Here is a 12,832-nt window from a genome sequence, read left to right as displayed (position 1 = left end):
GAAAAAAGACAGATAAACACATTGCCTCGAAATTTTAGATTAAAAGTGATGTCAATTCTTATATATAAGAATTAAATTGAAGTCATATATATATATATATATATATATATATATATATATATATATTCTCCCCTAATAAATACCTCTTAGAAAAAGCTCATCAAAAACCTATTGAAATTAAATGACTTTAGAATAATTATAACATATCTAAATAAAGATAGATAACTTATAATTTTGAAGTATATTTAACTTTTATATCTACCTCATTGATAATTTTATTTATTTCATGTTTTAGTTTTTAAATTATAAAAATTCATAATTTTAATCTAATATTAATTTTTTTTACACCTTGTTATGTTTTTATTAATTTAAGTGTTAAATATATTTTTATTCTTTAAAACTTGACATTAAATTAGAATTTGTCCGTTTCAAACTTTAATATAACTTGGTCTCTAAATTTTAAAAGTGAATAGATTTATTTTTCCTAATCCAAATGCACTATAGTTTTTTGATGTGTTAAACCAAGTTTCATACTAATGTTTGAGTTGTTTACACTGTTTAACACGTTCCTAACTCAAATGTCAATTTTGAAATACTCTTTAACACCTAAAAAAGTTAATATCGTTGGATTAAAAGAATTATTTTTATTTATTGTTAAAGTGTAGAAATAAAAAATGTATCAAAGTTTGTGTTCGAAATAATTTAGATATGGATCTAAGTATCACATTAAGTAGAAACGACAAAATCAAACACCATATAAAAGAAAAGACTCATAACCTATTGTTTTGATGTTTTGGATTAAAAATTCAATATACTTGTGTTATATATACAACATTTATATAATCTAACACTAGTGAATTGCCTAAAAAATCCCAAAACTAATTCAAAATGAAATTTTTTTAAAATCTTAGACTAAAATCAAAAAATAAAATAGAAAGAACAAAATTGCATATAAAAAAGTAAAGTAAAATAAAATTATGAATTTAGACCAAAACTACCTTTAACAAATTAAAAATAACGTCACTACAGAAACTAGATAATATGCCCTGTAATTTGTCATGTACCTCTATAATTTTATGCCGCACTTCTATAAATTTAAAAATTTAAATTCTACTTTTGATTTAGAATTTTCAGTTGCGAGAAATTTAAAAATATTATTATATAATTCAAAAACATTCAATATCAATATTTGTATATTTTCATTAAAATTTAGAATATAAAATTTCTATTTTATAAAATTTAGAATATAAAAGATAATTTAAAGATAATTTAATTAATACAAATTTAAAGAAAAGAAGATAAGCATATGAAGAATTGAACATAATCTCTTTAAATCTTAGACTAAAATCAGAGAAAAAAATAGAAAGACCAAAGTCGCTTATAAAAAGTAAAAAGAAAAAAAAAGTGTGAAATTAGTACAAAACTATCTTTAACAAATTAAAAATAACGTCACCAAAGAAACTAGAGTATATATAATGTGCCGTGTAATTTGTCCTGTGCCTCTATAATTTTATTCTACACTTCTATAAATTTAAAAATTTTAAATTCAACTTTTGATTTTGAATTTTCAGTTCCGAGTAATTTAAAAATATCATAGATTATATAATTCAAAACATTCAACCGCAATATTTTTATATTTGGAATTAAAATTTAGAATATAATATTTATATTTTACATTATACGTTTTGAAATATAAATTTTATATTTTTAATTGTATTTTATAATACAAAAATATGAATATTTAACATTTTAAATTACATAATCTCTAACGTTTCGAATTAAACAATATAAAAGTTATAAACTAAAAGTTAAATTTAATTTTTTTTTAAATTTACGGTGGTGGTGCAAATGAAGTTATGGGGTGCAGGAAGAATTTTCCCTTAGGCGTATTCTATGAACCCAGGTCCACCGTAAAGAAGCCTTTCCTTTTTCGGGTTCGGTCACTGAATGTTTGGAGCTGAACCACACGCTCTGTGAAGCTAGGAGTTTAGAGTTTGGTGCGCGCATCTTAGCATAAAAGGAGCCGTGGCGGAAACCACCGTTAAACGCCGGAGATACGATCGTATTCCTCCATATTCTTCGAATTGTAAGCTTCAACACCATTTGATTTCTTCACATGGGATATTATTTCTTAACAGGAAACCGTCCTCTCTCTCCATTGTCAGGGGTTGAATCTTGGGATAACATATCTGATAATTTTATACCTTTTTTTTTCAATTGTTAATTTGTTTTCTTATGACAATGCTTTTTTCCTTTTCTTTTTTTTTTAATTTTTTAAATTGAGTTTGGTACAAACTGTTTTCGAACATTCTGGAAACTCTGATTGATTGTGATGTGTTTGCATTTTCTCTATATTGTTGGAATTTGCATTCTTTTATAGTTCACTTCACAAACATGTATAAGGTGGGAAACTGAACGTGTTGATATTCGCTGATAGAACCAAATGGATTCACTACTTTTTTCTGCTTCTGACATGTAATTGGTATTATGAGTAGCATGTGTTTGAAGTCCTTGAATTTTTTTATTCAATTGATCTTAGTTCCTATTCTTTGAAACTATAACTCTTGTGCTTGCGGTTTTTATACTTAGTTCTTGTTCTTTTTGTGTGGAACTTATTGTACTGGGACGATGGACTTCATCAAATTAAAAGAATTTCGAGGACCAAAATCACTGATTTTAGAATACAGTGGTTAAGGCAAATTTGACATCAAATTGAGGGACCTAACAAATTTTATCCTATTATTTTATGATTTAGGTCCTTCAATTTTTTTATCACAATTGTTCTTAATTCCAGTAATTTGAAAAATATCTATGATATTTTTATACTTCGTCAATTTCATTTCTTTTTGGTCAAATTATTCTTAGTTTCTATAATTTAAAAATATCTCGTATACTTGTTTTTTTTTTATACATGTGAGTTTCATTCCTTTTATGAAACTTCGTCCACTAGAGCGATGGACTAAATTCTCCAATCATGAAAAATACTAAAATCTAAATCACCATTTTTAATGTGTGATGGTTAAGAAGAATTGGCTTCCGCAGCCCGCCCAGGTGAACTAATAATGCAACTCTTTACGAATTTCAAATCTTCTCCATCTCTAGTTGACATTTAACTAACTCAATCCTCATTTTCAATTAGCTGTTTGTCGTAGCTGTTATTGTCGCTAGTTATGAAGTTCAGACACGGACACGTAAAGAGTACTTACCTTTCTTTGCACATTTTTTTTTCTTAGTATCTACTTCTTTTTTCTACTCAAAATATATCTCTTTCTATTCTTCTATCGGAGCTTCTTCCTTCTTTTTCAAAGAGTTTTTTTTGCAATAACTATTTGCACTAAATCTCAACATTTCTTTCTTTTTTCTCCAATTTCTTTTTCCTCCAATTTCTTTGTATATTTTATAAGTTTCTTTATGTATTTATAGGACATGTATATGATTTTTGTTATTAAAAGATAGATATAAAAATATTCAAATAGATATATTTGAAGATTATTTTGTTAAAATTTTTAGTTTGATTATATATAATTGGTTAAGATTTTTAGTTTAGATTAGTTGTGTATTTATTTTTATTTTTATTTTTTATATAAAATAATTTATTTATATTTATTTGAAATACGAGACATATATATTATAAAATATATTAATTATATAATCATATATAAATTAATGTAATAGAAATTAAATTATTTAAATATAAAAAATAAAAGATATTGTAAATTAAAATTAATTATAATATAATATATTATATACTAATTAAACATATTAAAATTTCCTTAAATAAAATAATTATATTGAGAAAAAAATTAAATGATCAAGTGTGATATAAGAAAATTCTTTGAAATCCGTAAAATCAAAACAAATTAATTAAATAAAATAACTATTATTAAATTTATATTATGTTTTCTTTTCAACTTCTTCTCCTCTTCTTTGTGGCTTTCAACTTCTGTGATAATCCTATTTTCTGCGCGTCCAGAAAGAAGACTGTGTCCGACCCAAATATCAGTGTCTGACACCGCGTCATAGGCGCTTCCGACGGGTGTCCGTGTCCGGTGCGCTTCCGACGCGGGGAAGCGCGGCTCCAACACCGTGCGGGATCGGAGATGAAAGTGAAGATCTTGCGTATCCTTTTCAAAATTCCGTGTTACATAATTTCTCCTTTTATTATTTTGATTGATGTTTGTATCTTTGTTTTGGAACAATATACTTTTCATATTTTCATTGCAGAAAATAAATTAAATAAAAAAAATGGTGTTTTTCTTGACTAAGGTCTCTGATTGGGTACTCCTGATTTTCTGAAAAGAGTAAGTTCTGTTTTCTATCTTCAACATAACTTACATGCAGCTATGGATTTGTTTTACTTAGTTTATCTGTCAAATAATTCATGGCTGATGCTTTCTAGTATATGTAGATTACCATGTTTGAATAGTTAAGGTTAGAGAAGATGAAAAGTAAGGAGGGATTGAAAATAATTTTAAGGAGGAAAAAAGTTGCGGTGTACGTGTGAAATTGAGTTCCATTGCCTTTTCACTTGCTTCAAATTTCTATTAAACACGGGAAATTTAATTTAACCCTATTTTTGTTCTGAATTGTTAGTCTCCTTTATCATTTTTTCTAGTCATTTGTAAATAAATATTAAGCTCTTCCTAATTTTTGTTCTCTCTTGTTAAATCTAGATGGCACGGTATTGTTTCGTGGACTTGGGATGCTCAAGATGAAACGTGTGGGATCTGTAGAATGGCCTTTGATGGATGTTGTCCAGACTGTAAACTTCCAGGGGATGACTGTCCTCTGAGTAAGCTATATATTTTTTTTATGTGGTAGACTGTGTTGTTATTATATTTGGACCAACTTGTCCTAGTTAAATTTCTCGATTAATCATTGTGCTTTGGGTAACTGTGTTAGTGATATAGTCTTAAACTCAACTACACATTGTGTAACTGTTTGTGATTTTATTTGTTAAGAGTCCCACACTGAGTAGAATATAAGCCTTAAGACTCTCCTACTTAATGGACTAATTCTTAGGTTGGAATATCCTCTTGTATTTGAGTCCCAACAATTGTTGCTTTTATTGAGAGTTATGTTACAGGGAAAAGGCTAATTATAAGCTAGATTAAGCTGCAAAGCCACTACTAATAAATGAGTAAAGTTTTCTTAAAAGAAAAAAGAGATGCCATTTGCTCAGTGTCAATTGTGTGTGAGACGGTTATGGACATCAGACATTAAAGGGGTTAACAAAGTTAAGAGTGTCACAGTGAGTAGGATAAGCTGTGAGCTCTCTTACATGATGGACTATTCTTTTGGGTGGGATATCTTCTTGTGCTTAAATTCTAACGCATGTGTTCTGTTATTATTTGTGTAGGCAGTGGTCCTATTGTGAGGGCTGAAGGAAGTCTCAGAAAATTTTTAGTTGTAATATCACTGCTTGGGCCTTGTTTAACTAATCATCAACATTGTGTAAATGAATCAATGAAGCTTCCAAACTTTGCATATAAGTTTGTAGGATTATGGAAAAAGGGTCTTTTTATTTGGTTTCGTTTTCTCTCCACACATAGTACACTGAATCACCCTGTCCAAATTTTGTTAATTTTCTAATTATCTCTAAAATTACATCGTTTCTAGTTCTAATTTATAATGAAAATGTATTTAAAATGCAAACTTCTCTTGTTTGAATGTGTTGAACTCCTGCAAAGAAAATTGTTGCTCATGTGGATGACTTTGACATTTGTGCAAAATTTATATACTCTAGCAATGTATGTTACATTCTTTCCAACACAAATTCACTCAACTGTTGTGTGAGTGTGTTACTATTACTTTTTGGTTTATGCCGAAGCAGTTTCGCATGATTGAGAAGCTTTTAAGACATCAGTAAGATAAAAATATTTTATTTTGGGCTATAAATTCGTGCTTGACTCCCCTTGAAAAACTGTTTGTTTAATGTAGGATGATTTCTTTTTCTCGGTGTCAGGATTTGCTTATCAAATTGTAGTGCTATGTAAGTCTTTATAACGGAAATGAGTAATACTTATTCTCTTGTCTTCTTGTAGTTTGGGGTGTATGCAATCATGCGTTTCATTTGCATTGTATCCTGAAATGGGTTAATTCTCAAACATCACAAGCGCATTGCCCCATGTGCCGTCGTGAATGGCAGTTTAAAGGATAAGAACATTGGCTTTTTCCCTTAAGGGTGACTACTGAACATTGTAAATGTGATCTTGTTAATTTGAATATACTTCTTCAATTTTACCATGCATATAAATGTACTGGGTTGTGATTAGTGTTGTATTGTGCCTCTCCATGGGTTGAAGGGTTCTTATTTATATTTAGTTATTCCTTTTTATCATGATTATGCCAAAATTAAGGTGTGTCATGTCATGCCTGATTTTTCTCTTATAATTAATCTATGAATTTGACCTTTTTTACCCAATATAGATAGGGTCCTTCAATGATTTGGGATTATTCTTCCTTAAAGCTTATATGCTGATATCTTTACATTATTGGAATCCTCATGTTACTTATTTGTATTTGCAGAAGATTTGGTATTTCTTTTATTGGTCTCCAAATAGAGGGAATCTCTTAATTTGGTATAAAATCTGATACAATATTTTTCTTTTATATTGTCTAAATGATTGTAATTTTTGAAATAATTACAGTTCCTAACAAAATTTCAAATATGTACACATTATTTTTATTATTCACACTAATACTTTGTTGTTTCCTAAATTGGTTTGGTGAGCGTTTGAAAATTCAACAGGCTCCTCAGTCATGGCCTGAAAAAAAAAATCTAATTAGAAACGGGTTTACGTGAGGTAACATCTAACTTTAGAATTGTTATAAAGTCACGTTAAAACATTAGTAACATTTTATTACGCGTGTAGATGTAGATTGTGATTTGAATGTAGCATGTTTCAGAATGAAGTCCTAAGGTATTTTGAAGCATGAAAGTGCCCCCCAAAAAAATGAAAAGTTTAAATTTGTGACAGGTTGGGATGAATAAATAAAGTAATTAGATAAAAAAAAATTAAAGATATGGTGAGTTTATCATTTCTCTTGGTTGTTGTGATATATAAAGCTTAAGCAGAAATGAAAAAAGAAGAAGAAAAACTCTCAATAAATAGTTGTACTAAAAGTAATTAGTTACTTATTACCAATTTGCCTCTTTTATAGGCTATAAATATTTCATTGAGGTGTGTGTGTTTTTTTATTCTTTATTTTTGTCAAAAAAATGAATTAGAAGTATACTTGGGTATTAAAATGTAGAAAGCATGTCAGTGATTGAACCATTCTATATTTTACTGCAATGCTAGAGTCTTAGTTATAAAACAAAGAGAAGTTTGTCCTTTGGGTGTCTATCCTACCACTTGTTTCAAACTATGATACAGTTGTCTTAGTACAAAGAACCAATACAAGTCCTTGTAAACCTAAGAATTAAACACTTCTGTAGTTTCAACATTCTACACAGGATCGTCCAATACATATCTCTTACCAACCTTAGTCTACTTCTTTATTCTGCCCTTTATATCCACTAAGCAGCTCTAACATAGACTAAAGGGAAATGAAACTTTGAAAAACAAATTTTTGACAAATTGGCAAAATTACTAAATAAAATAATTTTTATTTTTGTATGGAAATTTACAAAAGTAAAGTAATAAAATTTTAATTTTTTTTTATCAAAAATGGTTTTGTTCATCAAAATTTGTCATTCCAAACTTTGTGAAAGTATAATTTTCTTAAACTAAATAAAGAACATAATTACACCCCTTTTCCTAACTGAACTACTAATATACCATTCCGAATATGAGAAGTTTGTCCTTTTGAGTTTATATCTTATCTAGGTCAAGCTAAATATTTCTTTAGCATTTACTATAACACTTTTGAACACAATTTTATTTTTCATGTTCCAAATATCCCAAATAATTGCTACCCATGCACTTTTAGATTATATTTCCTTTGACACTAAGCTCCAAGGTACTAAAATGTTGTGCTATACTAAGTTTATCCCTAACCACATATTACCCATGTTCCACACTGAATTTGGAACTTGACAACTAAAGAAGACGTGACTCATTGCTTCAATTCACTCACCACACATTTAGCATTCTCAATGTTTTGTTATTCCTTGCTCCTTAGGTTTACACATAGTTTTTCACGTTATCAGGCTATCTTCTTACCCTTTGCTTCCCATTCATATAATGTCTCTTTCTATACTTCTAAACCTGACACGTCCTGATTAGTGTTTTAAGAAAGGAAAAATAATACAAGAGTATTTTTTTATCGACAATAATAATAATACAAGAGTATGATTGTAAGATTATGATTTTATAAGACATAAAATATAAGTTATCTACAAAATAAATGAAAAAATATTTAAATAAAATTTAAAAACTTATTTATATTTATTTTTAAAATTAAAAAGAAATGAACACACACAGTTTTCTCTAATCTTCAGAATAATCATTCACCAAATATTTTACCTCTCAAAAAAGTTTAAATAAAATAATCCTTTAAATTAATAAATCATTATATTTCCTATCAAAATCTTTTAAATAAATAAATAATTAATAAATCATTATTTCTCTTATCATAATATTTTTTAATAAAATACTTTTTAAAATAATTATTAAACTATTTTATCTCTTATCATAATTAAATAAATTTTTTAAATTAATTAACCAATAAATCACATTATAATATATATATATATATATATATATATATATATATATATATATATATATATATATATATCAATTTTACATTAAACTTAAGAATTACAAGCATATAATAAAACATAATTTAATTAATACAAACTTAAAGAATAGAAAATAAGAATATGAAGAATTGAAAACTAATTCAAAATCATAATATTTTTTAAATCTTAAACTAAAATCAGAAAAAAAAGACCAAAATTGCATATAAAAAGTAAAATAAAAAATAAAAAATATCAAAGTTAGACCAAAAATACCTTTAACAAATTAAAAATAGCGTCACCAAGGAAACTAGGTATATATAATCTGCCCTAATTTTTCCTGTACCTCTAATTTTATTCTGCACTTCTATAAATTTAAAAATTTTAAATTCAACTGATTTAGAATTTTCAGAGTGTGATTTAAAAATATTATAGATTATATAATTCGAAACATTAAACATCAATTTTGTTTGTATTTTGGATTAAAATTTTGAATATAAAACTTATATTTTAAAGTATACATTTTGAAATATAAATTTTATATTTTTATTTAAATTTTATTATACCAAAATATTAATATTTAACATTTTAAATTATATAAACTTTAAGTTTAAAATTAAATAACCTGAAAGTTATAAATAAAAGTTAAATTTAAAATTTTTAAATTTACGGAGGTGCAAAGGAAATTATGGGGTGCAGGAAGAATTTACCTTGCGTATTCTATCAACCCAGGCCCCTTGTAAAGAAGCTGTTCCTTTGTCGGGTTCGGTCACTGAATGTTCGGAGCTGAAACACCCGCAGGTGCGAAACTAGGAGTTCAGAGCTTGGCGAGCATCGTAGCATAAAAGGAGCGGCGGCGGAAACCACCATTCAACGCCGGAGACACCGATCTTATTCCACCATATTCTTCAAATTGTAAGGTTTACTTCACCTTTTGATCTCTTCATATCTGATATTGTTTCTTAACAGGAAACCGGTTATCTTTCTCCATTGTCGAGTTTGGTACAAACTGTTTTCGAACCTTCTGGAAACTCTGATTAATTTTCTTGTATTTGCGTTTTCTCTATAATGTTGGAATTTGCATTCTTTTCTTTTATAGTTCACTTCACAAACATGTATAAAGTGGGAAACTGAATGTTTTGATATTCGCCCATAGAACCATATGTTTTCAGTATTTTTTTCTGCTTCTGACATGCAATTGGTATTATGAGTACAATGTGTTTGAAGTCCTTGAATTTTTTTTAATTCAATTGGTCTTAGTTCCTATTCTTTGAAACCATAACTCTTGTGCACGCAGTTTTTATACTTAGTGAATTTCATTCTTTTTGTGGAACTTATTGAACTGGGCAGATGGACTTCATCAAATTATAAGAATTTCGGGGACCAAAATCACAGATTTTAAAATACAGTGGTTAAGACAAATTTGACATCAAATTGAGGGTCCTGAACAAATTTTATCCTATTATTGTATGTTTTAGGTCCTTAATTTTTTTTGTCACAATTGGTCTTAGTTCCAGTAATTTGAAAAAATATCTCCGATAATTTTTATACATGTATACTTTAATTTAAGAACATCTCGTATACTTGTATTTTTTTATACATGTATGTGAATTTCATTTCTTTTGTGAAAGATCGTTCACTAGAGCGATGGACGGAATTCTCGAATTATGAAAAATACTAAAATCTAAATCACCGTGTTTAATGTATGATGGTTAAGACCAACTTTGATATGAAATAGAGGGACCTAAATTACGTTTTGTTCAATTATTAATGAAGAGCATGTTTGATGTCTTACTTTTTTAGAAATAAGTGTTTATTCTGTTAACAGTTAGGAAAGATAGGCAATTATTCCTCTCTGAATCAAACACACAGTTAGATGATGTTATTAAACAGTCATGCTTTTGGATAGAATGTAGATATTGCCGATGCATTCGTGCACACTGATTTTTGGTTGATTTACTTAAACATGCACAAAAAATTAATTTTCTAAGGTGTGGGGTTGGTAAAGGAGAGGAATGATGCAATGTTGTTTTTTTATAACTGCAGCCAGTTAGTTACATGCACTCTTTAAGCCCCGATGGTTGATCATCTTTTTTATATTAAACTCTTTAGGAGAAATTTTGTAAGGGAAGTAGGAGTTCAGATTATGTGTTGTACACTTTCTGCATCTTAGTAGGTATTTGAACTCTTAGCAATCAAGGTGTTGAATTCAAATTGTAAGAGATCTACTATTCATTCTGGATTTTTCTATTTTTCTACATAGTTATGTTCCACCCTGAAGTGGTATAAAATTGTCTTTCAGAAGAAAGTCATGGCTATGAACCATGCCAGATCTATAAGATATATTCTTACAGCCAAAGAGGCAGGTAGGGTTGCACACCAACGAACTTTTGCCACCGGAAAAGCAAAGAAAGGATCTAAAGGGGGTGGAGCTGCTGATGCACCCAAGGCATCAACTCTTAGCAAAGAAGTTAAGTCAAGCACAGTTGTAGGTGCTAACATTCTGAAGGAAGGAACTGATCCAAAAATCCTGCCTGATTCAGACTACCCTGACTGGCTGTGGCATCTGCTCGATAAACGTCCGGCACTTAGTGAACTACGTAGGAAGAATATTGAAACATTAGCTTATGACGATCTAAAACGTTTTGTTAAGCTGGATAACCGGGCAAGGATCAAGGAGAATAACACTGTGAAGGCAAAGAACTGATTTCATTGGTCAAAAGAGAAACTACGGGAATGAGTGGTTGGTTGAATGACATTGGGGTTCTCAGTCTTCTGAGATTCCTCTGAGTAATCGGCTTACATGTATGCAAATCATTAAATGAAACAAAAGCCAAAGAGTTGGATGATTTTGCACATTTGTTGTTTCTTTTCTTTCTACTACTTTTTAGTCTGTTTTTTTTACCTGGGATGTTGTGTAAAATAAATCTGACTGCTTTTGTTGATTGAACAGAACCTTGTCCATAATTTTGTTCTTTGCTTTTTTTTGCTTGTCTAGACATTTGTTATAACGTTCATTCAAGGGGATTCCTATAGAATGGGCAAAGGAATGTCGCTCCCCTCAAAACTCAATGACAGAATTGTGGCAACTGCACAGTTACTCACATCAATTTTTCTTCGTTCAAGAATCACACGGTAAAACGTTGGATGAACTTTCCCGTTAGAATCAAATATCACATACTTGGTAACACATTAAATAGAAGATCTGAATGGAACTTTTAAATTTTGTACTCTTTTCTTGTGATTGGCATTGCCCCAATTATGCCATTCTTCTGACAAGAATGTTATACTGTGCTTTAAAAACGTAAACTAGTTCCACTTCATACAATATGTATTTAGTATTTCTTTCATTGCTTTACATGGGCCATAGTTTTGACATTGCAATCGAACTCCATGGGTGTAAGCCACCATCTCCTGTCCCCTGATTAATGAACTTAACTGGTGGGTGATCCAATGCTATCTCACTTTTGGAGGTTTGCTAAAAATGCATATGCTATTTCCCTTTTCTACATGGACTTGGTGGAGCCTTCTGTTCAGGATTATTCATATACTGGAATAGGCTTGGTGAACTTTTTAATTGCTTTATCTAAAAAGGAATTTACCCTTGCAAAGTAGGGTTTATTTTCTGTTTTCCTTTATTTATTTTTTTTAATTACCAAAATTCACTTTTGTAGTTTGTTATTCAAACCTTTGAAAATAGAACTAAATTTTGCTTCAGCGTAAATAGTCCCTAAGTTGCATGTATCTTTGAATTGATCTGAGTTAAATGTACTGAGTGCTTTAATCAAAATAAATAGTGAATTTCTTTATCTTCTCACTTTATACATCATATCAAGTTAGAATAGTTAAAACCTTTTGACATCCGGGGATAATGTGTATTGGTCATGCTCTAAGTGGTCCCTGACTGCCTGCCTTCCTATATCATAGTTTTTTATTTTTTATTTTCTTCCTTGAATGTGGTCCCTGTACTGTATTTACATATCCCATAGGAAAATCTTTAATGTTTTGTGAATGCAAAGTTGGGACAGCAAAAAGTTGTTTTATCTTTGATTTTAGAATGTATTTCTGAGAAGCGTGGATAGAGATAATATTATACCACATTGCATAGGTTATTATTATTTGATGTTTCAAATAATTGAACTGTAA

The 12,832-nt window shown here is 29.0% G+C and overlaps 2 protein-coding genes across 10 annotated transcripts; both read left to right on the top strand.

The window, feature by feature from the left end:
* The first annotated feature begins 1,948 nt into the window (after positions 1-1,948).
* On the top strand, positions 1,949-6,346 carry LOC114181605 (anaphase-promoting complex subunit 11-like). Of its 3 annotated transcripts, none has more exons than XR_003603866.1 (5): positions 1,949-2,086; positions 3,974-4,106; positions 4,267-4,301; positions 4,674-4,792; positions 6,045-6,340. XR_003603866.1 is itself a non-coding variant. In XM_028068107.1 (5 exons), exons 3-5 carry the CDS (start codon positions 4,442-4,444, stop codon positions 6,158-6,160), a joined length of 288 nt encoding a protein of 95 aa, XP_027923908.1. In that variant the 5' UTR covers positions 1,953-2,086; positions 3,974-4,119; positions 4,409-4,441; the 3' UTR covers positions 6,161-6,346. The 3 variants fall into 3 exon arrangements, 1 of the variants encoding a protein (XP_027923908.1); XM_028068107.1 differs by lacking the exon at positions 4,267-4,301 and adding an exon at positions 4,409-4,494 and having other exon boundaries at positions 1,953-2,086; positions 3,974-4,119; positions 6,045-6,346; XR_003603865.1 differs by lacking the exon at positions 4,267-4,301 and having other exon boundaries at positions 1,960-2,086; positions 3,974-4,119; positions 6,045-6,068.
* Positions 6,347-9,408: 3,062 nt separating this feature from the next.
* On the top strand, positions 9,409-11,670 carry LOC114181238 (54S ribosomal protein L37, mitochondrial-like). 7 transcript variants are annotated; one of them, XM_028067640.1, is made up of 3 exons: positions 9,438-9,601; positions 10,799-10,902; positions 10,992-11,670. In XM_028067640.1, the coding sequence occupies exon 3, from the start codon at positions 10,998-11,000 to the stop codon at positions 11,391-11,393; it is 396 nt and encodes a 131-aa protein (XP_027923441.1). In that variant the 5' UTR covers positions 9,438-9,601; positions 10,799-10,902; positions 10,992-10,997; the 3' UTR covers positions 11,394-11,670. The 7 variants fall into 7 exon arrangements, with proteins under 7 accessions (XP_027923435.1, XP_027923441.1, XP_027923437.1 ...); XM_028067636.1 differs by having other exon boundaries at positions 10,989-11,670; XM_028067634.1 differs by lacking the exon at positions 10,799-10,902 and having other exon boundaries at positions 9,409-9,601; positions 10,989-11,670.
* The last annotated feature ends 1,162 nt before the right edge of the window (positions 11,671-12,832 follow it).

Source organism: Vigna unguiculata, chromosome 4 (assembly GCF_004118075.2).
Source record: "Vigna unguiculata cultivar IT97K-499-35 chromosome 4, ASM411807v1, whole genome shotgun sequence".
In the NCBI taxonomy this organism is placed as follows: Eukaryota; Viridiplantae; Streptophyta; class Magnoliopsida; order Fabales; family Fabaceae; genus Vigna; species Vigna unguiculata.
The sequence above is the reverse complement of the archived record's forward strand: the minus strand, read 5'-3'. Positions and strand labels throughout refer to the sequence as shown.

Coding starts and splice junctions, on each gene's coding strand:
- LOC114181605 (XM_028068107.1), top strand. CDS start 4,442: ATGAAAAGTAAGGAGGGATTGAAAATAATTTTAAGGAGGAAAAAAGTT. Junction 4,495..4,673: donor AGGAGGAAAAAAGTTGCGGT/GTACGTGTGAAA, acceptor TGTTAAATCTAG/ATGGCACGGTATTGTTTCGT. Junction 4,793..6,044: donor AGGGGATGACTGTCCTCTGA/GTAAGCTATATA, acceptor GTCTTCTTGTAG/TTTGGGGTGTATGCAATCAT.
- LOC114181238 (XM_028067634.1), top strand. CDS start 10,998: ATGGCTATGAACCATGCCAGATCTATAAGATATATTCTTACAGCCAAA.